This window comes from Nannospalax galili, unplaced genomic scaffold, assembly GCF_000622305.1.
Source record: "Nannospalax galili isolate Female #2095 unplaced genomic scaffold, S.galili_v1.0 scaffold139, whole genome shotgun sequence".
Lineage (NCBI taxonomy): Eukaryota > Metazoa > Chordata > Mammalia > Rodentia > Spalacidae > Nannospalax > Nannospalax galili.
The window spans coordinates 455938-477161 of record NW_008345884.1 but is presented as its reverse complement, the minus strand read 5'-3'; the positions used below and the strand labels follow the sequence as shown (position 1 = coordinate 477161).

At 40.4% G+C, this 21224-nt stretch overlaps 1 protein-coding gene across 1 annotated transcript in view; it reads left to right on the top strand.

Moving 5' to 3' along the window:
* The window catches only part of Capsl (calcyphosine like), a 37579-nt gene extending 17980 nt beyond the window's left edge, over positions 1-19599 (top strand). The window contains exons 2-5 of the mRNA XM_008842064.2: positions 10751-10887; positions 15485-15662; positions 15902-16111; positions 19316-19599. Of these exons, the coding sequence (XP_008840286.1) occupies positions 10751-10887; positions 15485-15662; positions 15902-16111; positions 19316-19417 (627 nt within the window). The 3' untranslated portion in view covers positions 19418-19599. The remainder of the gene's footprint in view (positions 1-10750; positions 10888-15484; positions 15663-15901; positions 16112-19315) is intronic.
* The last annotated feature ends 1625 nt before the right edge of the window (positions 19600-21224 follow it).

The following is a 21224-nucleotide window of genomic DNA, read 5'->3' as shown; positions in this document are numbered from 1 at the left end:
AGAAAAAGGAAGACTTGGAGAGTAGCTCAGAGCTGAATCAGTGGAGTTTGCAAGGGCTGGTAGTGGCAGCTGGGTCCAGCTGGATCTTCACATGTAGAGAGAGAGAGAGAGAGAGAGAGAGAGAGAGAGAGAAAGGAAGACTTGGAGAGTAGCTCAGAGCTGAATCAGTGGAGTTTGCAAGGGCTGGTAGTGGCAGCTGGGTCCAGCTGGAGTTCTTCACATGTGGTTCCCAAATGATTTTGTCCAGGGTTTCAGCACCATATGATAGGTAAATCGAGTGAATTTGGAGAAAGCACCAGGACACAGAGAAGAACTCTGGCAGGGTAGAGTTTATTGGCAGAGAAAACTCATGGGACAGTCCCTAGTTTGAGATGGAGAAGCTGTTAGCTTACAGGCTGTTGGCTGTTGGCTTTTATAGGGGGGCTAGAGAGTATAGAATGTGGGAAAAATTATTTCAAGCAGAGGGGTCTGGATCTTGTCAGGAAGAAGCAGTTTCTGCTGAGACAGTCTCTTACATCAACCAGGTCTTGGGTCATGAGATTAAGGGGGTCTACACATTATGAAACTTAACATGTGGAAGCAGCTTATACTGAAACAGCTCTTACATCAGTGGGCCTGGGGTGCAGGGGCCTGTTTATTTTCTAAGATTATCTGGGAAACAGCTTTGTGCTGAGACAGCTCTAAATTTAGGTGCCTGGCCAGCTCCTGCTTTGAAAGGGGCCTCAAGGCCTGTCTTGCTCTGCGGGAGGGTCGTCTGCAGAGCTAGACTCTAACAGTGAGAAAACTATAAATAGTGTCCTGGAAGATAATCAGTACAGTAGTTCTGAGTTTAGTAAAAACAGAAACAAAATAACAAACAAAAATAAAACAAATTTTCATGTAAAGATTCGTGAGTGGCCTGGCTGGCCCACTCCCTGCTTTAGAGACTAACAACTCTCCATTTCCGAAGTTTTCAAGGAAGTCTTTGTATTCCTTCATATTAGAACACACATCTCTGAATTCTCAAAGAAGTTTATCAGATTCTTGGTGTGTCTGCTTCAACTCTACCTTTATGATTCCCTAGTGGCACGTTCAGGCAAGTGGTCTGGGCCTCTGGTTCTCTGTTGATTTCCCATAATAGGGTGGTTGCCGAAGTTTGGTTTCTATTGCTGTGATAAAGCACTTTGAGCAAATCAACTTGGCAAGGAAAGAGTTTATTTGACTTACAGTTGACAGGCCATCATCAAGGCAAATCAGGACAGAAACTCAAGGCTGGAACCTGGAGGCAGGAACTGAAGCACAGGAAACAGAGGAATGCTGCTTACTGACTTGCTTCTTTGGCCTAGTGTTCAGCCCGTGTTCTTATACAATTCAGGACCATCTGTCCATGGGTGGCATTTCCCACAGTGAGCTGGGGGCTATCATATCATTCAGCAATCAAGCAATCATATAAAGCCTCAGACATGCCCATAGGGCAATCTGATAGATGAAATTCCCAAATGGGGCCCCCTCTTCCCAAGTGTCAAGTTGACAACAGAAGTTATCTAGCACAGTGGTCATGTTCAATAGAACCCATAGCACGAGGCAGTGTACAAATCACTCAGTTGGGGGCTCAGGACCCAGCATTAATTGTTATCACTACCTTTTTTTGTCTTTTTTATGTTTTTATTTTATTCATGGATGTGTTGTTAGAACTGTTTCTTATAATGCACTTTTTAAAATAATGACTTTGAATTTTCTATAGGTGAGATTTCAAATTTAAATATACATAAATACTATCTGAAAACTTGAACATGTACATTCTCCTATCTAGCTTACTGTGTTTTTAAAAATTATTCTTATAATTAATTACTTTATGTATGCTATGTATATTACATATGTATGTATGTAATGTATGTATGCATATATGTTTGTGTATACATAGGCACATGTGTGCCATAGCACTCCTATGGAGATCAGAGGACAACTTGCAGGAATCAGTTCTCTACTTCCACCATGTTGATCCCAGAATTAAACTCAAGCCATTAGGCTTGACAGCAAACACCTTTATCTATCCGCGGAGCCATCTCATCAGCACTACTGTGTTTCTTCAAGGGTATGGGCACCTTCAACAGCACTGTGGGTTCCTAGTATTTTCCCCTATGTAGAGCTTCTCAGTCTCAGTGCTATTAGCATTTGGGGCTGGATAATTCTTGGTTGTCGGGGATTGTCTTCTGTATTTTAGGATTATCAGCATTCCTGACTTCTACCCACTAGCTGCCAATAACAATATCCCCTAGTCTGTTATAATGACTGAAAATATCTCCAGGGATCATCAGTTTTCTTATAGGAGGAAAAAACCATTCCTGGTTGGGAAGTTCTGAAGTGTAATATCACCTGATAAATTAGAGCAATGCTTTGCATAGCTAGTAGTACTGAAGTTCAGTTGTTGAATTCTCTCAGCATGCCAATAGCATACTGATACGTACCTGGAGTTTCTAAGTTGAGTCTTTTATTTCAGTCTCTGGATGGAGGCCATCACTAATGATTTACTATTAGCTACCTGTTATTTTGTTCTCAACACCTGGTACTCTGGCTTGAATGTTTCTTACTCCAACATTCATGCTGAAACTTAGTTCCCAATTCAGTGGTATTGAGACGTGGAGCCTTTAGAGGGTGAGTAGGTCATGAGGGCCCCTTAAATAAGAATAAGATGAGAAACTTTATAAAAGTGGCTTCAACAGAGTCTGACCCATTTTGCAATCCCATCTCTTCCATCAAGTAAGAACACTTCTCTGGAGGACACAGTGTGCATGGTGCCATCTTGGAAGCAAAGAGGAGTTCTCACTAGACACTAAACCCCAGTGCTTTGGTCTTAAATTTGATCCACTAGAACTGTGAAAAATAAATTTCTTCTTTTTTATAAATTATTAGTCTGTGGTATTTTGTCATAACATTGTGAATGAAACAGTATCTATTCCAGAGAGGCACTTAATTAAAAAAATTTATTTATTATTTTTATTTTATGTGTATGAGTATAATGCTTATATGTAGGTGGATACACCAGTGTTGTGCAATGCATGCAGAGTTCAGAAGAGGGTGTTGGATTCCAGGAACTGGAGTTACAGACTGTTGTTAGCTGCTATGTGAGTGCTGGGAGTCGAACACAGGTCCTCTGCAAGAACAGCCAGTGCTCTTAATTGCTAAGCCAACTCTCCGGCTCTCCAGAGAAACACTTTATAAAGGTAATTTCTTGAGATACCACAGGTTTTTGCTATTGGTCATGTGGTAACAGCTAGTATGTGAATGAGCAGGGGTTGGCGCAGGTGGTCTAACTTACCCCAGCAATTGCCTTCAAATGTGGTCTGCTGTCTCTCCCTCCCAATCCTGGATTAGATTTCTTTCCAATGGTATATCTAGTTCCAAAGGAGGAAAGAGTGAAAATAATATCATTTCTTTGTTTAGAAAATGAATTAGGGTTCCAGCAAAGCTAGCAGATCCGCCCTAATTGGATTTAGTAGTGGCTGTTTGTAAATATATGCGATGTGTATTTTGTGGGACTCTTTGTGGTGTACCTGGTTGGTTGTCTGGTGCCTTGTTATCTGACTCATGACCTAGGACTCTCTCACATGGCAAACTTGTTCATACCAGCATAAAGCCTTTATCCCTTGTCTGACCTTTGCCAAGTTTATGCCTGGTCTGCCTCACCATCACTCTGCCTGCGGAAGCCAAGCCTAGCGTTCTTTCCAGCATCTTGGAGTGATCCAAGCCTGGGGCAACCTGTGGTTCTTCAGATGAGGGGAACAAAACAAACATGTTGACATGGTAGGAATCAAGTTCTAAGATAAACTATTCACAGATCCAGAGCAAGGAGGCATAGTTAGTAGGGAAGACCTCTTTCCTCAGAGTCTCAGAGGAGGCAGAAATGAAGAGTCAGGGAGAAAGAGGAGAGAGAAGAAAGGGAAGAAAGAAGGGCAGAAGGAGGGAGAGATACAGATAGACAGGGAGAGGCAGAGAAAGAGAAAGGGGCAATGCACACCAGTGAGCAGTGTGTGTGGCCAGTGGTACATATATATGAGACTAGAGTGAGATGTAGATCAAGCAGCGTGCCTAGTCATCCAGAAAGAGATGCTTCCATGCTCTTGAGATGCTTCTTAGCTCCTATCTCTGGCTTCAGTTGTAGCCATTTATGTGCAGTCCTGATCTGGAGACCCAGTCACAGAGACTGAACCATGGCTTCTGGGATCAGAAAGACAAACCCATGCTAAAAATGTGAAGGCAGTGTAACGCATGGTTGTACTGTTCAGGTTGAAGTCCAAGCTAGCAGAGAGGAGGCAGGCATGCTTTCCTCCTCAACACTAGCTTGAAGCCCTCTTAGCTCAGTCAGTAGCCACTTGCTCTGTGTGTTGCTTTTCTTATCTCTTATTTTTCACATAGACTGTTTTAAAACTACGGGGAACTAAGAACATTGAAAAAGGCTAATGAAATGGTACAGACATTTAACAATTACAGAGGTGCCTATAAAAGCTTTTAAGGTATAAATCATTGCATAGTCCAGCTGTGTGGAAAGTAGGCTTGATGGCATTAAGAGAAAGGGAAGGCCTTTGGAAAATTTGTACTGCTGTATAAGGCACTTGCTGCTCCTGGGGACTGGGCTCATGCCACAGTAGGATGGTTTCACTGCAGTACACACTCCCTGTGTCTCACCATCCAAAGCACTGGAGTTCAAAGAAAGAATAAAAGAAATTGGGACCAGATGAGACTTAATCCAACCACCGAGCTGCCCACCAGCCAGGAAAGCAGGCATTGCCATCCTTAGCACGTCTTCCTTGGCCCCTCTACTTTAGCCCTTTGTAGTCCTTTCCCTACCTAATTCCTTCCCTCCCTCTCTACTTTCACAAGGTTGACTCTTTTCTCTTAACTTTATTTGAGCAGGACAAACCTGCTTCAGCCCCCTTGATCATTTTTAGTCACTTTATTTTATTTTAGTTATAAAATAAGATTTTTATTGGTTATTTGAGAATTTCATCCAATGTATTTTGGTCATAGTCAGACTCCCATCTCCTCTCAGATACACCCCACCTGGCTACCCTCGCTTCATGTCCTCTATTATTTTTGTTACCTTTTAGCATTTTTATTGAGTTTTTGTACATTCCACATAATATATATTAATCAAATTTAGACAATCCCATTGCCCCCAAACCGGATTTCATTTCTTATTTAATTGTCGTGTTTTTCATACAATGTAGCCTGATGGCATGTAGATCCACTCCCATCTTTCCACCTCTCCAAACTGTCTCCTAACCCAATTTATATATATATATATATATATATGGAGTATGATTTGTATCTCCCAATGTCCTTCAGTATGGATCCATTCACTGGGCCCATCAAGAGTCCCAACCCTGTAAGACACTGTTTTTCCCTCTCCCAACAGCCAACAATTGCACAAAGTTCCTTAGGTTGGATTGGGATTTCTTATCTACTTCCCCATATCTATGCTGGGATTTTGTCTGACTTGAGTTTATATAGGATTTGTGCATCATTGATGTGAGTTCATATGAGTAAATGAACAGATGTCTGGAAGACTCTGCTTCCTTGTGGTCATCCACCCCCTCTGGCTCTTACAATATTTCTCCTCCTCTTCCTTGGTGGTCCCTGAGCCTTGGGAGGCGGAGGTTTGAAATAGCTGTCCTATTCAGGGTTAAGTACTCTGTGGCCTATTATTTTCTGCACATTGGCTAATTGTGGGTGTCTTTGTTAATCACCATCTGCCACATAAGGAAACTTCTCTGGTGAGAGCTAAGGCATGCATTCATCCTAAGTGCAGAGGTTGCAATGAAGATGTGTCACTTAGGGTTATGCCTCTCACTTATTTTCTGCATTTGGCTAGTTCTTGAATTCTGTAATAGTCTTCATCTGTTGCAAAAAGAAGCTTCTTTGATGAGGGGTGAAAGATGCACTTGTCTGTAATACGAGGATATTTAGAATATTTAGAATATTTAGTATATTTAGAATAAAGTAAGAAACTACCTTTGTCTAGGGATGTAGATGATCCCTAGACCTGGGCTTTATGATCTTTCCAGCCACGTGTATTTGGCTATGTTTACAGTTCTGCACATGCGTTCCCTCCCATTGAGCAGTCCTTAATTCCAATCCGGACTTGATTGCCCCTCAAATAAAAGTGCCACTACTACTGCACCAATAGCAAGAGTTTGCTGGGCCAGCATTGTTGTTCATTAGGTTTCACAACTTGGTAAGACTACTGATTGGTTTTCTCCCTTGACAGTTTGCATAGTATTCTCTGATACTGTGAGAACTAGTCTTCAGGGAGGAGGCTTTCTGGTCAGTTGCAGCTCACTTGCTCCAAGTCCTATGTTCAAAGTGTGGTCTGTCTTTAGCAATAGGGCCTTACCTTCAAGTTCTGGGTGGCAATCAAGTGCTGGGCAATAGCCTGTGTTATTTTGGAAGTCTCTTGCATTACCTTGACCAATAGCATGTAGAGGAGTCTCTACTGCTCAACATTGTGTGTTTTGTTATATAGCCTTCATCTGTGCACATGTACTCATATATTTATTATATTCATAAGTTTCAGAAAGACTTTGAATTAAGACATTTCCCTCTGGTTTTTCTGACCATCTAAGCATTATTTCTCTCCCCTTTCACTTATCTGCATAACCCTTCCTACTCCCTCCCCAGTTAAAGTATCCCCTTTCCCCCATTTCCCTATTAATAACACCTGTTTCCTATCATCCTATTCTCTTGAGCTGAACTCCTACTTTCCCTTTATTCCCATGGTTCATTTCATTTTTTCTGGTCCTGTGGTTGCATTGGGATGTATACTCATATTTAGGAATTTGGAGCTAAGATCCATAAATGAGAGAAAACAGGTCACTTAATGTGATATATTTATAAAATGAAGTTCTACTCTACAGTAAAGAAAGATTAAATCGTGAAATTTGCAGGTAAATGGATGGAACTAGAAACTGTCAGGAAAACCAAAGGTGGGGATTTTTTTCAAGGATGAAGTGAGACATTTCCTTTGGATTTATTAATAAAGAAGATATGGAAAAATTTGAGGGTTTATGATGTGTGGGTCAATGATTGCTGGGGAGGTCTATTGGCTATAAATAAAGGGAAGGATGAGAGAGAAAGAAGGAGGAAGAGAAAGCAAAGAGAGAGAGAGAGAGAGAGAGAGAGAGAGAGAGAGGAGGTAATTCAACTTGATACCACTAGGTAGCACCAAAGACAGGCCAATAAAGTATAGAGGTGCAGGCTAGGACTTAAGTGAATCTTTTCCTAAGGTTCAGCTTAAAACCACGCAGAAACAGATCTTTGTGTGTTTTCAGTTTTCAACATTCCATCCTAAAGAACACTTAAACACTTAAATTCTGGGCAGAGAGCTCTGTCAGTGATAGTCAGTTGTACACCAGCCCAGTGAGATGAGGCAGTCTCCATGGGATCAGTGTCACAGCCTCTGCTCCACTCAGCCTCTGTCCTAGATCTTCAGATCCCTGCATTTTGCTACTTTGTGAATATCTCTTTCCACCTGCCATTATGGTGTGAGTGGATGGGGATTAGCAGTGACACGAGTTTGGTTACAGCCTAAGTTTTCCCTTCTCAAGCCCTGCATTCAGTCACTTGCCATTTTAAATGTCTCCATCTCTGTTCACAGGGTACAGACAGCATATTGAATGTGGCAGCCTTATCCTGGTTAGCATGCACCACCTTCTTATACCTTCTCTACACTACTCCCAGAGGGGTCTCTTATGTCACCATGCTTCCCTTTTTAGAACCCTTGTGTTCCACCTGTGCCCCAGTCACTATCTCAAGGTCTTTGTGATTAGATGCCATGCATCTGCCTGGTTTTATCCTTCTCTACACCTCCAATACTCACTTCCAGTCTCCACAGTTCTTCATCTCCTTCTCTCCAGATTCCTATTTTTCAATTGTACTAAAATGCTGGGGGAAAACTGGTGCTGAAAACATGGTTCATCAAGTACTTGTTGCTTTTCTAGAAGATCCAAGTTTGAATCTTGGCACCCTCATTGGCCAGTTCACAACTGCCTGTAACTCCAGCTCCAGAGGATTCAACACCTTCTTTTGGCCTCTGCAGGTGCCTACACACATGTGACATAAGTGCATACAGACACAGATGCATATACATAAATTTAAACATTACAATCTAGTATTTCTCAACCTATATTATTTACTCTTTCGCTTTGGGCAAAGCACTTGGTACATCAGCCATCTAACACAGTGTCCTTCCTTGTACACCCACAACCCCAATCTCAGTGATTTTTACCTTGCATTAAGATTAAAACATGGACATTATTTCCTTTCCTCAGAACGTCTCCATGCCAAAGCTGTGATACCTGTGCTCTTGCTGTTGTGATTAGCTGTAGCTCAGTAGTGGGACTGACATACCACTCTAATAGTTGTCTGATCCCTCTTTTGCATCACACCTAGCACAGGATTTACTATGCTCTTAGACTTTGTCGAAGGACTGGACTGAACTTTGCTTCAGGCAGCTGAAATTTACAGATGATGAGCAAACACATGGTGGCACTGTGGCCATGTGCATGGGGAAGGACAGCCTCCTAAGCCTTGTACAGGCCTAACAATTGTTCAGGTTACCCTGTACAAGAGTCAGAGGGGGTCTTTTGGAGTCAGAAACAGTGAGTGGTGGTGTGATGTTGGTGACATTGTGACATCATGTTTGGTGACTGCTGCTTGATAACCTCAGAAGCTCTGAGTATATATTTCCCTTCTTTGCCAGAGATGTTTCTCTGTCCTGCCTCCCCCCAAACTCCAGGTCTTACAAATATTATTTTCTGTTCTGCTTTAAATGATGCTTTAGAATACAAACTAATTAAGATACTGAGCTATTCAAGAGCTTGCTTCTCTGAGTAATCTTGCACACTCCCACCTTCTCTGGCTTAAAACAGCACATAGTAAATATTAGCTGTTTGTTGATGAATTGAATGACTAACTGACTAAAAAGAAGATTAATGTGGGCACCACGTCAAGTACCTTGGTAGGCTGTGATCTTTTCTCTGGAATTTATCAAGTCATATCCAGAAGTCCTAGCCTACATTACAACTGGGTAGAGTCAGCCTCAGAAGGCAGATCTGGTTGGAGTCTAGATTCCCAGTAGCTTGTCTACCTGGACTCTGCCTTGTTTTTGCAGGGATAGTGTCATCAAATTTCACTTTTAATTTCTCACATATTATTTTACAATGTGATGGAGTAGACAGAGCCCTGTTTGAGAAGCCCGATGTTTCTTTTTGGTCTGAAATTTTAGGCAAGACATTTTAATAATACAATCTTTGATTCCCGCTATGGTCTCCAAAATTCATGTGTTAGAAACTTAATTCCCAAATTCATACATTAATGATATTTGAAGATGGAGCCTTTGAGATATAATTAAAGTTAGATGCAATCCTCAGCATAGGATTTCCATAGTGGCAGCAGTACGGCTTTAGAAAATGAGGAAGAGTGATTATAGGTAATATGCTCTGTCCTGGCATCTGGTGTTACGATAGAGTAGAAATCACCAGATAGTGAGCAGATGCTGCTTCTGTATTCTTAGATCTCTACACGCAGTAGATAATGGAGGCTTTGAAAATGGCTCACATATCACTAGGGGTGCTTTGAAGAGGCGGGACTGGAATGCAGGTTTCCAGGTTCTCAGTCTTGGGCTCTATCTATTGAAGTGAGAGTTCTGAGATCTCAAGTCTAGACTGCTCAGGTGCCCTCAGGACGCTGACCTCACTGACCACATTCCATACTCACCCTCTCTTATTTATAAGTATTTATAGTACAAAAGACAAACTAAAGGGGAAAAACTAAAGAGGAAAAATGTGTGTGTGTGTGTGTGTGTGAGAGAGAGAGAGAGAGAGAGAGAGAGAGAGAGAGAGAGAGAGAGGAGAGAGTTAGTTTACCAGTCTTTTTCCTATCCTAGAAATCTTGTTAGGTGTTGATGGACACTAACCTTCTAAAGAGAACATGTGAGTTGCTGGTAAGAATCACTAATGCCCATGTTGAGAATCTCAGTGAAGACAGAAGCAACAAAAGCCAATGTTTAGACCAAAGAGAAGAACATTAATTGTAGGAGAAAGGGATATGAAGCATTCTAAATGAAAGTATATAAAGGATACAGCACATACAGCTGGTCCAAGCAAGTGAGTCCTGGGTAATTAAGCTTCATTGTCATTAACTCCTACTGATTGTCCAGAATAACTGACTTCTGTCATTTCCATATATAAATATATCATGCTTTCAAATCCAGCATTTTTAGCAGCCTCTCTGAAGTTTCCCCTATGCCCCTTAACCCTAGTTATATACTTCTTTTGTTTGGGGGGGGCTTCAGAAAGACTAAAGCATATTGGGAAATAGTACGTATTTAGCTATTATCCAGAGTGGAGATAGTAGGTGTCTTTGAAACTAGATAAGTATGTTATAAATATGCCAGACACTCCATTGATACAGTTAAAAATTGCAAATTCTGGGGATGGAGAGGTGGCTGAGTGGTTAAGACCACTGACTGCTCTTGCAGAGGACCTGGGTTTGAGTTCCAGCAACCAAATTGTGGCTAAGAACTGTCCTTAACTCAAGTTCCAGGGGATCCAAAACCCTTGTCTGACCTCTGTGGGCACTGCACGACATGTGTGTACTTACTTTACAAAGAGAACTAGAAGTTTCCTTTTGAGCAAAGCTTCAATGAACTGTGCAGCTGGAGGTGGGCAGTAGGGGCTGACTTTTACTTACATGCTTCGGATTCTCCTTTCAGATGGCAGGGACAGCGCGCCATGACAGAGAAATGGCAATCCAGTCCAAGAAAAAGCTCTCCACAGCTACTGATCCCATCGAAAGACTGAGATTACAGTGCCTGGCCCGAGGCTCTGCAGGCATCAAAGGACTTGGAAGGTAGGATGGGGATACAGGGTAAGGAAGTAGAGATGGTCAGGTCGGCTGGCCCTGGCTTGGTGGTCTTGGTCAAGACATGTTCTTTGAAGGCATCAATTTCTTATCTCTGTAATGCATTGTCTAGAAGACTTGATCTCTGAAATTCATTGTGACAAATTTTGGTTCTTAATTCTAAATTTAGCGAAGCAGGTGCTTATTCCAAGAAAAGACAGTGTCGGGGGCAATTGCAGGTAAAGAAAAGCATGCTGAATAACAGGGACAGCTGGAATTACTGAGCAAGGCCTTCCCTGAGCTGAGGTAGAAGGAAGAAGGAACAGTGGTGCAACCATGATTAAAGAGTTCGGAAAGACAGGCATGTGGGTGAGTGCCTGCTATCCCAGCACTTGGGAAGTGGAGGAGGATCAGAAGTTCAAGGCTATTCTCCATTACATAATGGATTTGAGACCAACCTGGGCTACTTTAAGAAGTATTTGGAGTTTGCACCCAGAGAATCATATTTCACTGACCTCTGCAGTTGCATGTGGGACATCTGAGTGCTCATTCCTATTGGCATTCTCTGGGTTGGGCGAATCCTGTTCTCATACATCTGATGAAGGGTGTGGGTAGCCCTTAGGATTGAAAAACCCAAGGAAAAAGAAGACAATGAGCCTCCTTAGGGTGGATCCTGTGCATTTCAAATAACTGTATTGTATGTCTACCACAAACCTGGCATTGCACACATGTAGGGACTTCATTGATGAATAAGCTTCTGTAGACCCCATGGAGGACTTAGACTAAGGGAAGTAAAAGTCATGTAAATGGGTCTTTCAGTGGTATGAGAAGGTGTTTGTTAAAGCACAGCATGCCCATGCAAGGGGAATCCAAATTACATTTAGAGGTTGTGGAAAACTTGACTACCTGTCAGGTACTGAGCATCTGGGATAGCACCTCAAAAATGTCCCAGGAACAAATACTGAAGGATTCTCCCAGGTTCTTCTTACTCTAAGTTCAGCTTTGTTAGAGGCTCAGGCTCTGACTGTGTGGACCTTGGTAGTCATCATGTCATAGTCTGCTTCCCTTCGGCAGAGTGTGATGCTAACAAAGTTCTGTCTCTTCCACCTTGGGTTCACTTTGCTGTCCTAACTGTAGTTCTCTGAGGAGCCCTGACTTCTCTTCTCATGGTCATGCAATTGAATCCTTCCTTCTGCTCATGCCATTTCCAGCTGTTGGTACTAATCCACCTTCGCTTGTGCCAGCCCTTCCACTTTGAACTGACACCATTTCATCCTTGGCTTTGTGATTAAATATGCCCTCTGCCTCCATGATTGGTCTTCATCTCCCTAGGTCTCTTCAATTTATGTAGAGGGAGGCCCTCTCTCCACTCTTGCCTTAAGATCTATTGAGGGACAAGCACTCTCCTTCTTTCTAACCCCAGATCCCAGGAGATACCACCCTTTGATAGATACACACTTCCTCACTATGCTTGTCTTTGAAGGGCATCTCTTCAGTTAATGCATACTATCTGCCAACCACCAAGAACAATCATTCTGTGAAATGCAGGCTTGTGGAACAATCTTTCCACCATGCCTTAAGTATTTATTCTGAATACGAACATCAAGATGACTCTGTCATGATTTTGACACCTTTATTTTTTAACACTTCTGGTGTTTTTCAACAATATACAGTCTTTCTTAGTCATCTCCAGTTGTCCAAGAAATATAGATATATCCTAAGTATCTTTAATTCACACATTTTGTGCCCTCCTGGGAAATCTCATCTTCACTCTGTCCCTCAGCACATACTGGCCATGATGTTCTCTTTTGATCTCTATCTACCCCATCTTTTATTAGAAAATATACCAGCTAGCCCATTTATTAACCGGAAACCCAGTGAAAATCTTTGGAAGTTGCTTTATTGTCCAAAACAAAATGCACCATCCTTTTCTGTTAGTGGCGCTGCCAACACTCATAGTTTCTTGGGTTGGAAACTTGATTAGTATCTGCATCAGCCCATCAAACTGATGACTTGACTTCTGCCGTATCTTGAAATCTCTTCTCACACTTTCATCTCAGCTGCTCATGTGCAGATAACTGAGACATTTTCCTCCTCTTTTACCATAGTATCATCACGGCTTCACTTACTTCTAAGCCTTCTGTGCACTAATTCATTCAATTGTTTCTAAGGTTCTCTTAAAATTTTATCTTGGTGATATTACTTCTCCTGAAAACCATGCAGTGAACTTTAAAAAATGTAACAATATTTAAATTCTTTGGAACTTGTAGAGATTTAAAATTCTCCACATCCTTCTATGAACTCAATTACATATGTTAATTCAAACTCTCAACCCTTGGTAACTGTTATCCAGATTCCATAGATGGTTCAGTGATGACCTAAAATTGCTGTTGGTCTGAAATGCATCCCCTTCCCAACATTTAAAACAACTGACCATTCTTCCTACTCTTTGTCTATCTCTTTTTGTCTCTGTCTCTTTGTCTCTGCCCCCCCTCTGTTTCTCCTCTATTTCTCTTAATAAATTTCTTGAGGACAGAGGCTGCGTCTCATTCACCTTTGTATTCCACCTCATAGAGTTTAATCCAGTATTTGGCAACTTACAGGTGTCTAATTGATGCTGAAGTTAATTGAATAATACAAGATATGTTAGTGATGCACTATTTATTTCAAATTTATTTATATTTTCTAAATAAACTTATCAGATAACTTCTTGTATTAATGTATCATTCATCCAATCAATGGATATTGATGAGTAATTTCTACATAGTAAACTTAATAGCAATAATAAAAAACATAGTGAGGGCCTCAGCCCTCATATAACCTATGTTCTAGACCATATGATATGCTTATTTAAAGCATTCTATCTAAAATAAAGTATGAGACATAAAGGAGTAAGAATCAGACATCTCATTTAGTTTATTAACTTTTGCAGAGCATGCAATGTAAAAGGTCCATTATGACTTTTATACGCATATGTCATACTTTGTTCTTATTCGTCCGCTCCTTATTGTCCACCACTGTTTCATCATCCCCTCTTGCTGGTCCTCTTCTTCCTCCCTTTCCTGCCATATGTATCCAAATTTGTCATTTTTTCATAGACCTAGTGAAGAGAAAAGTATACGTGTGACTTGGAAATTATACCGTATTTTAGCATTAATAAGAAATAAAAGATTAGTTTTTTTATAGAAAAGTTGTAAGTTACACCCATGTTGATGCAGCCTGTTTTAGTAACAGGAGTGAAAATCAAGCTCAAGTTTTTGAAATCACAAGTGATAATTCTGTTAGAAATCTAGCAAAATATAAAATTGTCAGAGCTTTAGTATGGATAGTGATGTATGGTGGAGGACAAAGGATTATATAGCAAAAAAAAATAAGGCCATAATCATGTGGGATAAGCTTGACAGAGAATCTGTAAGCATTACAACTAAGCACAATTGTAAGATGGATCATGGGGGCTGGATTGATGGCTTACTTGTTAAGAGCACTGACTGTTTTTGTAGTGAACTTGGGTTCAGTTCCTAGTACCCACATGGCAGGTACCACCTGTCCTGTCCGTAACTCTAGTTCCAGTGGATCCAGCTCCCTCTTCTGGTATCCATGGGCATTCCTAGCTCATGGTGCACTTACAAACATGCAGACAAAACACATAAAATAAAAACAAAGTAAAGTGAAAAAATTAAAAAAAAGATTTATTATATATTTCATAAAAGATATAGGCATCATGTATTTGAAATGATTAGACACAGCTGGATATAACATAAATATTTCTAAGGTGAGGCTTCCAATAGGCAAGGCAGCATCTATACATTTTATGTAATCATGGGATATATGTTGAAAAAAATTAGAAGCTATATTTGACTTCTATATTAGGTCCTGGAAATTTTACCAAGAAAAGTAGGATAAAGAAGGAATTTAATGTGCTCACCTGTAATTTTTAGATTTAGCAAAGATGGATTTCTGAAAAATGTTACATGTGTTGGTAGCTCTTGATTATTATAACAAATATTTGAGGCAATCAATTTAAAAGTAGAGTTTATTTGGGGTCACTATTTGAGAGATTTCAATTTCTGTTCAATTCACTTCATTGCTAGTGGGCCTGTAACATACCAATGTCAGGGAGCATGTAATAAGGTAAAGTTACTTACTTCACGGTAGCTAGGAAGCAAAGAATAAGAAAACAGGAATGGTCCAAAGTAGCAATACTCCCTTCCAGGGCATTACCCCAATTACCTAACTTCCTTCCACCAGTCCCCAGCTTCTAAAGGTTGTACTGATTCCCAGGAATACCTGGCAGCCAAGCTGGACACCTAGACCTTTGAGAGATGGAGAATATTCTAATTGTATATATCATGTAACTAGAATCATGGTGCAATTAGTTATACACCTCTCTCTGTCTGTCACTGTCATGTGTGCACATCCATATGTGTATGAAAGGCTGAGGAGAGCTTCTGATTTTGATAATTAGGTTGCAGAGAAAAATCTAAAACTTCCGTAATTATATTTTTTCAAATACATACCCGGGAGTAGTTTTCCTTTTGAATCTTTATACTTACTTATTGTTCTTAGTGGGTTTTTAATTTTTAATTTTTCATATTGTTTTTGTCAGAGTATTTCGAATCATGGATGACAATAACAACCGAACCCTTGATTTTAAAGAATTTTTGAAAGGGTTAAATGATTATGCTGTGGTGATGGAAAAGGAAGAGGCAGAAGAACTTTTCCGGAGATTTGATAGAGATGGAAATGGAACAATAGACTTCAATGAATTTCTTCTCACATTAAGAGTAAGTGCCCTTGTGAATCCATATTTTCTGCTGAGCTGTTGGCTCTCAGGAGAACTTGTTAGTACACTGAGGAGGGTGTGGGTAGGAGACAGCAAACAAGCTGATGAACTTTTGAGAGCACATCATTTACTGCCACATAAGCAACTGCACATCACTGGGGGGAACAGTTCATCACATCTGATACAAGGGAAGCCTATTTGCATGTGCATATCTGTGTATGTGTTTTTCTATTTATCTAGCCTCCCATGTCTAGAGCCAGAAAGGAGGTAATTATGCGAGCTTTTAGAAAGTTAGACAAAACTGGAGATGGTGTTATAACAATAGAAGACCTTCGTGAAGTTTATAATGCTAAACATCACCCGAAGTACCAAAATGGAGAATGGACTGAGGAACAAGTCTTCAGGAAATTTCTGGATAACTTTGATTCACCTTATGACAAAGATGGATTGGTAAGTAAAAAAGGCTAATCCAAATGAAATTTATGTATCCAAACTGAAATTGTAAGTGAGAACTATATCCTAAGTCTTAAAAAGCTCAAAATATTGAGAGCATAGTTATGATAAAAGGAAACATTTCTCTATAGGGACAGCCTAAACAACGGAAAAGTAAAGTAATAAAATTTATGTGTGTGAAACATATACTGAGCATGACATAGATCTTCACTGGGGATCCATGAGCAGCTAACTGCTCATCATGGAAAATGTGGCATTTCTAGCCCATTTTTAGTTACATTCAACTAGCTCACATTCAACTAGCTCAATGCCCATGAACTCCATTACAATGAAATGTACTTAGCTATATGAAATCATAATTCAATGTTTTTGGAACAGGTTCACAAGGGCTTTCAGGATGCTTTTACATTTTTCCTTGACATACAACCACTGGATGGGCTGACTAGACTCCAGTGGACACATTTACACTGAAGGACATTTGGGTACAAACGCATGAATGAATAGGACTTAGCATATATGGCAGAGTACACGGGGTTTGGTGGGGGGATGGAGGAGGGGATGGGGGAGGGGGTCTGGGTTTGATTGGGAAATGTATGAAATTTTAAAAAGCTCAATAATAAAAAAGAACATGAGAAAAAAAGAAAAAGAGAGTGTCATTTGTGATCCCATTTTGCTATGTGAAAATGTCTTTGAAAGACAGCTGTTGGTAAAAGCGATTCTAAAGAGCAGAATTTACCCTGATTCATTCTTTAGTGTGTTTTGAGATTAAGTGAATTTCTAAATTACAGTAAATTTGAAAACAAATTCAAGCACCCAATCTTCATTAACTGTTATCTTTAAGTTACAAAAGCTTAGGAGGGTAAGCAATCAACTCCAATCGTGTCACAGCTATAAGAACAGTCACAGCTACCTCCTTAAAACTTGGAACTAGTTTTGATTTTAGATGTCCTGAGGGTTCTGGTGATGAGGAAGGGGTTCTTCCCACCTCAGTAGCAGAACCTCAGGGTGATTTACCTCTTAATTTTTGGACTATACCAGAAAAGGAAATGGGCCAAGGACAAGGAAGGGGCAATGCTTATGAATGGGAGCAAGCCTTCCCTCTCTGAAGGGAATTTCCCCCTCCTTTTTCCCTGAAACTCCATGACATGTCTTATTATCAAGGGTTAGGAGATAGGAAGGGGAGGTCTCCTTCCTGGTGATATTTTGCAGTAGGAGATGAAGTAGGCTGAAGTAGGCTCTGGCATGTTGAGGAATCGTGGCAGTAGCTTCTGTTGGGCAGTCAAATGTTTAAGACAGAAATAGCAGAACTGTATGTTTCCTCTAGTACTTCTGCCTTTGATCTCTGTGATGTCAATGGAAACTAGCCAACTGCCATTTCCCTTAATTAGCTTGAGTCTACACGGATCCCAAGTGTCTTGGCTTCTTTCTGCAGGTGGTTCCTCCTAGTCTCCAGGGGAAATGTCAGCTGCCCTTTACTCTAACAAGTCAAAATAGCCATTTGTGATTCAGCTGATTTAACAGCCCCATTTCTGCCCCTTTGACATTTATCATAATCAGCCACATTGATCTCTCAAATACTCATAAAGGTTATTGAGGGTTTTTGCAGTTACAGTATTTGATGTCATCTGAACATCACAGACCTTGTAAGAATATGAAATATTGACTGCTCATGATCATCACTGGCTGTGTGTATTAAAATGCAGAGTACTGTCTATAGTGAAGAACCATAGAATCTGACATTGTGGGGGTGGGACCCAAGGATTTGCATATTTAAGTGTGCCCAGTTGGTGCTCTAAAAGATTCAGAAATACCTGTTTTTAAGTTGCTAAATATAGTATACTAATAGCCTCATTTAATATAACAATGAATCTGGACAGTATTTATTGAACACTTACAAACTAAGCATAATACACATGAGAAAAATGTTCAGAAAAGTGATTCAAAATTTTGTACATAGGAGTTGTAGATACAAAGAAAATCTATGGCAAGCTCTTATATAGACAACAGTTAATTTCCATGAATATACTATTTGCTTGTATTTATAGACTACTGATGGCCCCAGATCACTACTGACTGAGTCCAGGGCCTTTTAAAAGGGGTTGGGGGTGGAGAACAGTATTAGGAAGAGAGGCAAGGGAGAAAATTGTGGGCATTGTGATTTTATTGTTTTCTGTTCACTTACAACTTTTGAAAAAAAAAAAACAAGTTAGTCAATGAACACCTATAATAAATGAAAGAGAGTCATGGTCCCAAAGACTTGGTTAGGGTGCACTGTGCTGTTATGGACTGGAAATGCTTCTGGTTGTTTAAAAATTTCCCTTCTAGAGATAATTTTAATCTTTTGAGTGCTGAAAGTTGAGGGCTGCCTAGAGAACTTTCCAAACAGCCATCAGTACTGTGTCTGCATGCTTCTGAATAAGTGTGTGACCCAGGCTTTGGGCTGAATTGACTGGGCTTACAGGTCAGTCAACCAGGCAGACAGTTTTTTCCCTGACTCAGCTAATCACATCAGCCAATGTGGTTGAATTCCAGTGCACATATCTACTAACCCAAGAAAACTTCCCCTCTACTTTCCCAAAGGAAAATAGTACAAATACTAATATGGATTAGCACATTAGTTGATAGTCTAGAGACAATTAAATGTATAGAATGGGGAACCTAAGATGGGGTGGGAGGTAAGGAACAGAAGGTAGTTTTTATTCATTCTCAGCCCTGATTGAGTAATTCATATCTTAGAAATGCATGCAAATGAAGCTCTTTTTACAAGAAATCTGTTTCTTTACCCATAGGACAGAACTGCATTTCTAAAAGATGAGACATCACTTTTCCTGACCTTGGCTTGGCATTCTTCTGACATGTCCCAGAAAGACAGTATTAACTTAAGCACTCAAAAAACATGCATTTCTTATTTTGAGTTTTGGGCTCTAGTTCTTAAAGACAAAGATGACAACTCATGCCTCACTTTCCATTTAGGCTGGTTCAGATACTTTCAAGACTTTCTTCCTCTCCTCCCTAGAGCCACTCTAGTCACTATCCTCACCTTTGTTCTTCGCTTATGTTTTAGGTCTGTCCTCGGCTGCAGTCGTATACATACAAATCCTTGGTAGCAATGCCCTTTCTCTTTGCAGGGATGGAAGACGGACCTCCTTTGAGAAAGGGAGAAGCAAAGTTTCCTTTCTGTTCCTAACTTCTCCCCTACAGGTGACCCCTGAGGAGTTCATGAACTACTATGCAGGTGTGAGTGCATCCATTGACACTGATGTGTACTTCATCGTCATGATGACCACTGCCTGGAAGCTCTAGCTGTGTGATCCTGGGAACCAGACCTTGGGAACAGCCATGTGAATCCAAATGATTAAACCTCAGCTCAAAAATTACGATCATATTTTATTTCATGTTCATCCTAGCGTTTCTTCTTTGTCAACACATTATTTTCTAGGGCTAAGAAAAGAGTAGAAATAAAATCGTTAAGTAATTAACTGTGAGCTTGAATCCTCTAAAGCTGTTTCTTATCTCTAAAATAGGAATTATTAAACACATCTATAAATCTTCTAGCACTATGGTTGATACATGTAGGCATTTAATCAACTTTCAATTTCTCCATTGACCAGTAATGAAATTTTGAATATTTTAATTATGATCCCTTGCCTTCCAAGATTCCCAATATCTGTATTCACCTCCTCTCAGGTGGGAATGGAAATAACTCAATTCGTATGATTGTAAATGTTAAGTGTTTTACTCTCAATTTTGGGACCAGAAGGAAACTGCCCTAGACTCAGTTTCTACAACTGAATACGGTGGCTCACTACTCAGGGTTTATAGAAACCTCATTTTGGTAAATAAGTTGAACCTGACTGTCTTTTTGTTTGTTGTTGTAAAGGTCAGTGTGAGAACAGAGGCTGTTTCTTTGAGTGGTAGACCTTCCCCATGTTATCTAGCAAATCTTCCTCTTGTGAATGTGTTTCTCTCTCCTCCCTCATCTCAGCCATATGGGTGTTTTCATTAGCACAAAGAGGGTGAGTGTGGCATAGGCCAGAATTACAGACACTTCAAAGAAGAGTTTCTACCAGGATACTTAAGTCTCAAAGCCTCCCAGTACTCAGCTTTGCATTCATATGTTGACTTGAGAGAATAAACCCAAGAAAGGCTACAGAAAGGCTACAGACATAAAGGCAGCCCCAGAGACTGGAAAAACAGAGCTTGAAAACTGCAGCTCTTACCCATGCATCTGGGGCCAAAGTTAACAGTGACCAGCCTCTGGTTGTGCAGCTGGAGGGAATGATCAGCTGCCTTTGTTGCTCAGAAGTCTCTTCTTCTACCATTCCTGCCTCTAGCTGCCCCCAATTCCTGGTTATGGGCATGGGTTGGGTGAATGGTCTCCTTTGAGATCTTATGATTTTCAGTGACTCTGGGTAAAGTGGGTCTGAGCACACTTTCTGATTTTCATTTTTTTTCCCATTTACTTTTTATTTTACAGACTTTTGGAATTTGAGCTCAAGATACATTTTGATTCAAGACCTGTGAAAACAGCTTCTGTCAGAGCAGAATTATATCAATTACTTAATAGTACACCTTGCTTTGTTTCTTTTTGGGATGCTCCATTCATTTATTTTAATAGCAGGCTGGAAAGGGGGTCTTTATCAGAGGTTGGGCATGTCTTCATGTCAAAGGAAGCCAGTTTCTTTCCAATAATCATAAAAGTCACTTTTTCTGTTGGATTTGCTACCTAGCTTTTTGCTGAGGTTGGTAGGGCAAAAGACACCAAATATACTGAAGAAATGTTTGACATTGTATAGAAAGCATAAACACTTAGGAAATTATATTTTCCTGTTTTTGGCTTGTACTCTGCAAATTGTGGCTAAGGAGACGTTTCCTTTGTTCTAGGCATGTTCTAGATAGATCTGTGTCTCAGATTCTGGGTATGACTCATGTTTTGCTTAACTGGGGCTGTACTGTGAGCATGTGATTTTGAGCAGGGCCCGAGTTTCCGTTACCAGCTTCTTCTTCCTCAGTAGTACTTTGTTTCCTGCCTAGGGGGACACAGGGCACAGTGATCCAATTTCAGACCACTGTGCCTCACAGTGCATACTCAGTTGCCTTTCTTCTAGCA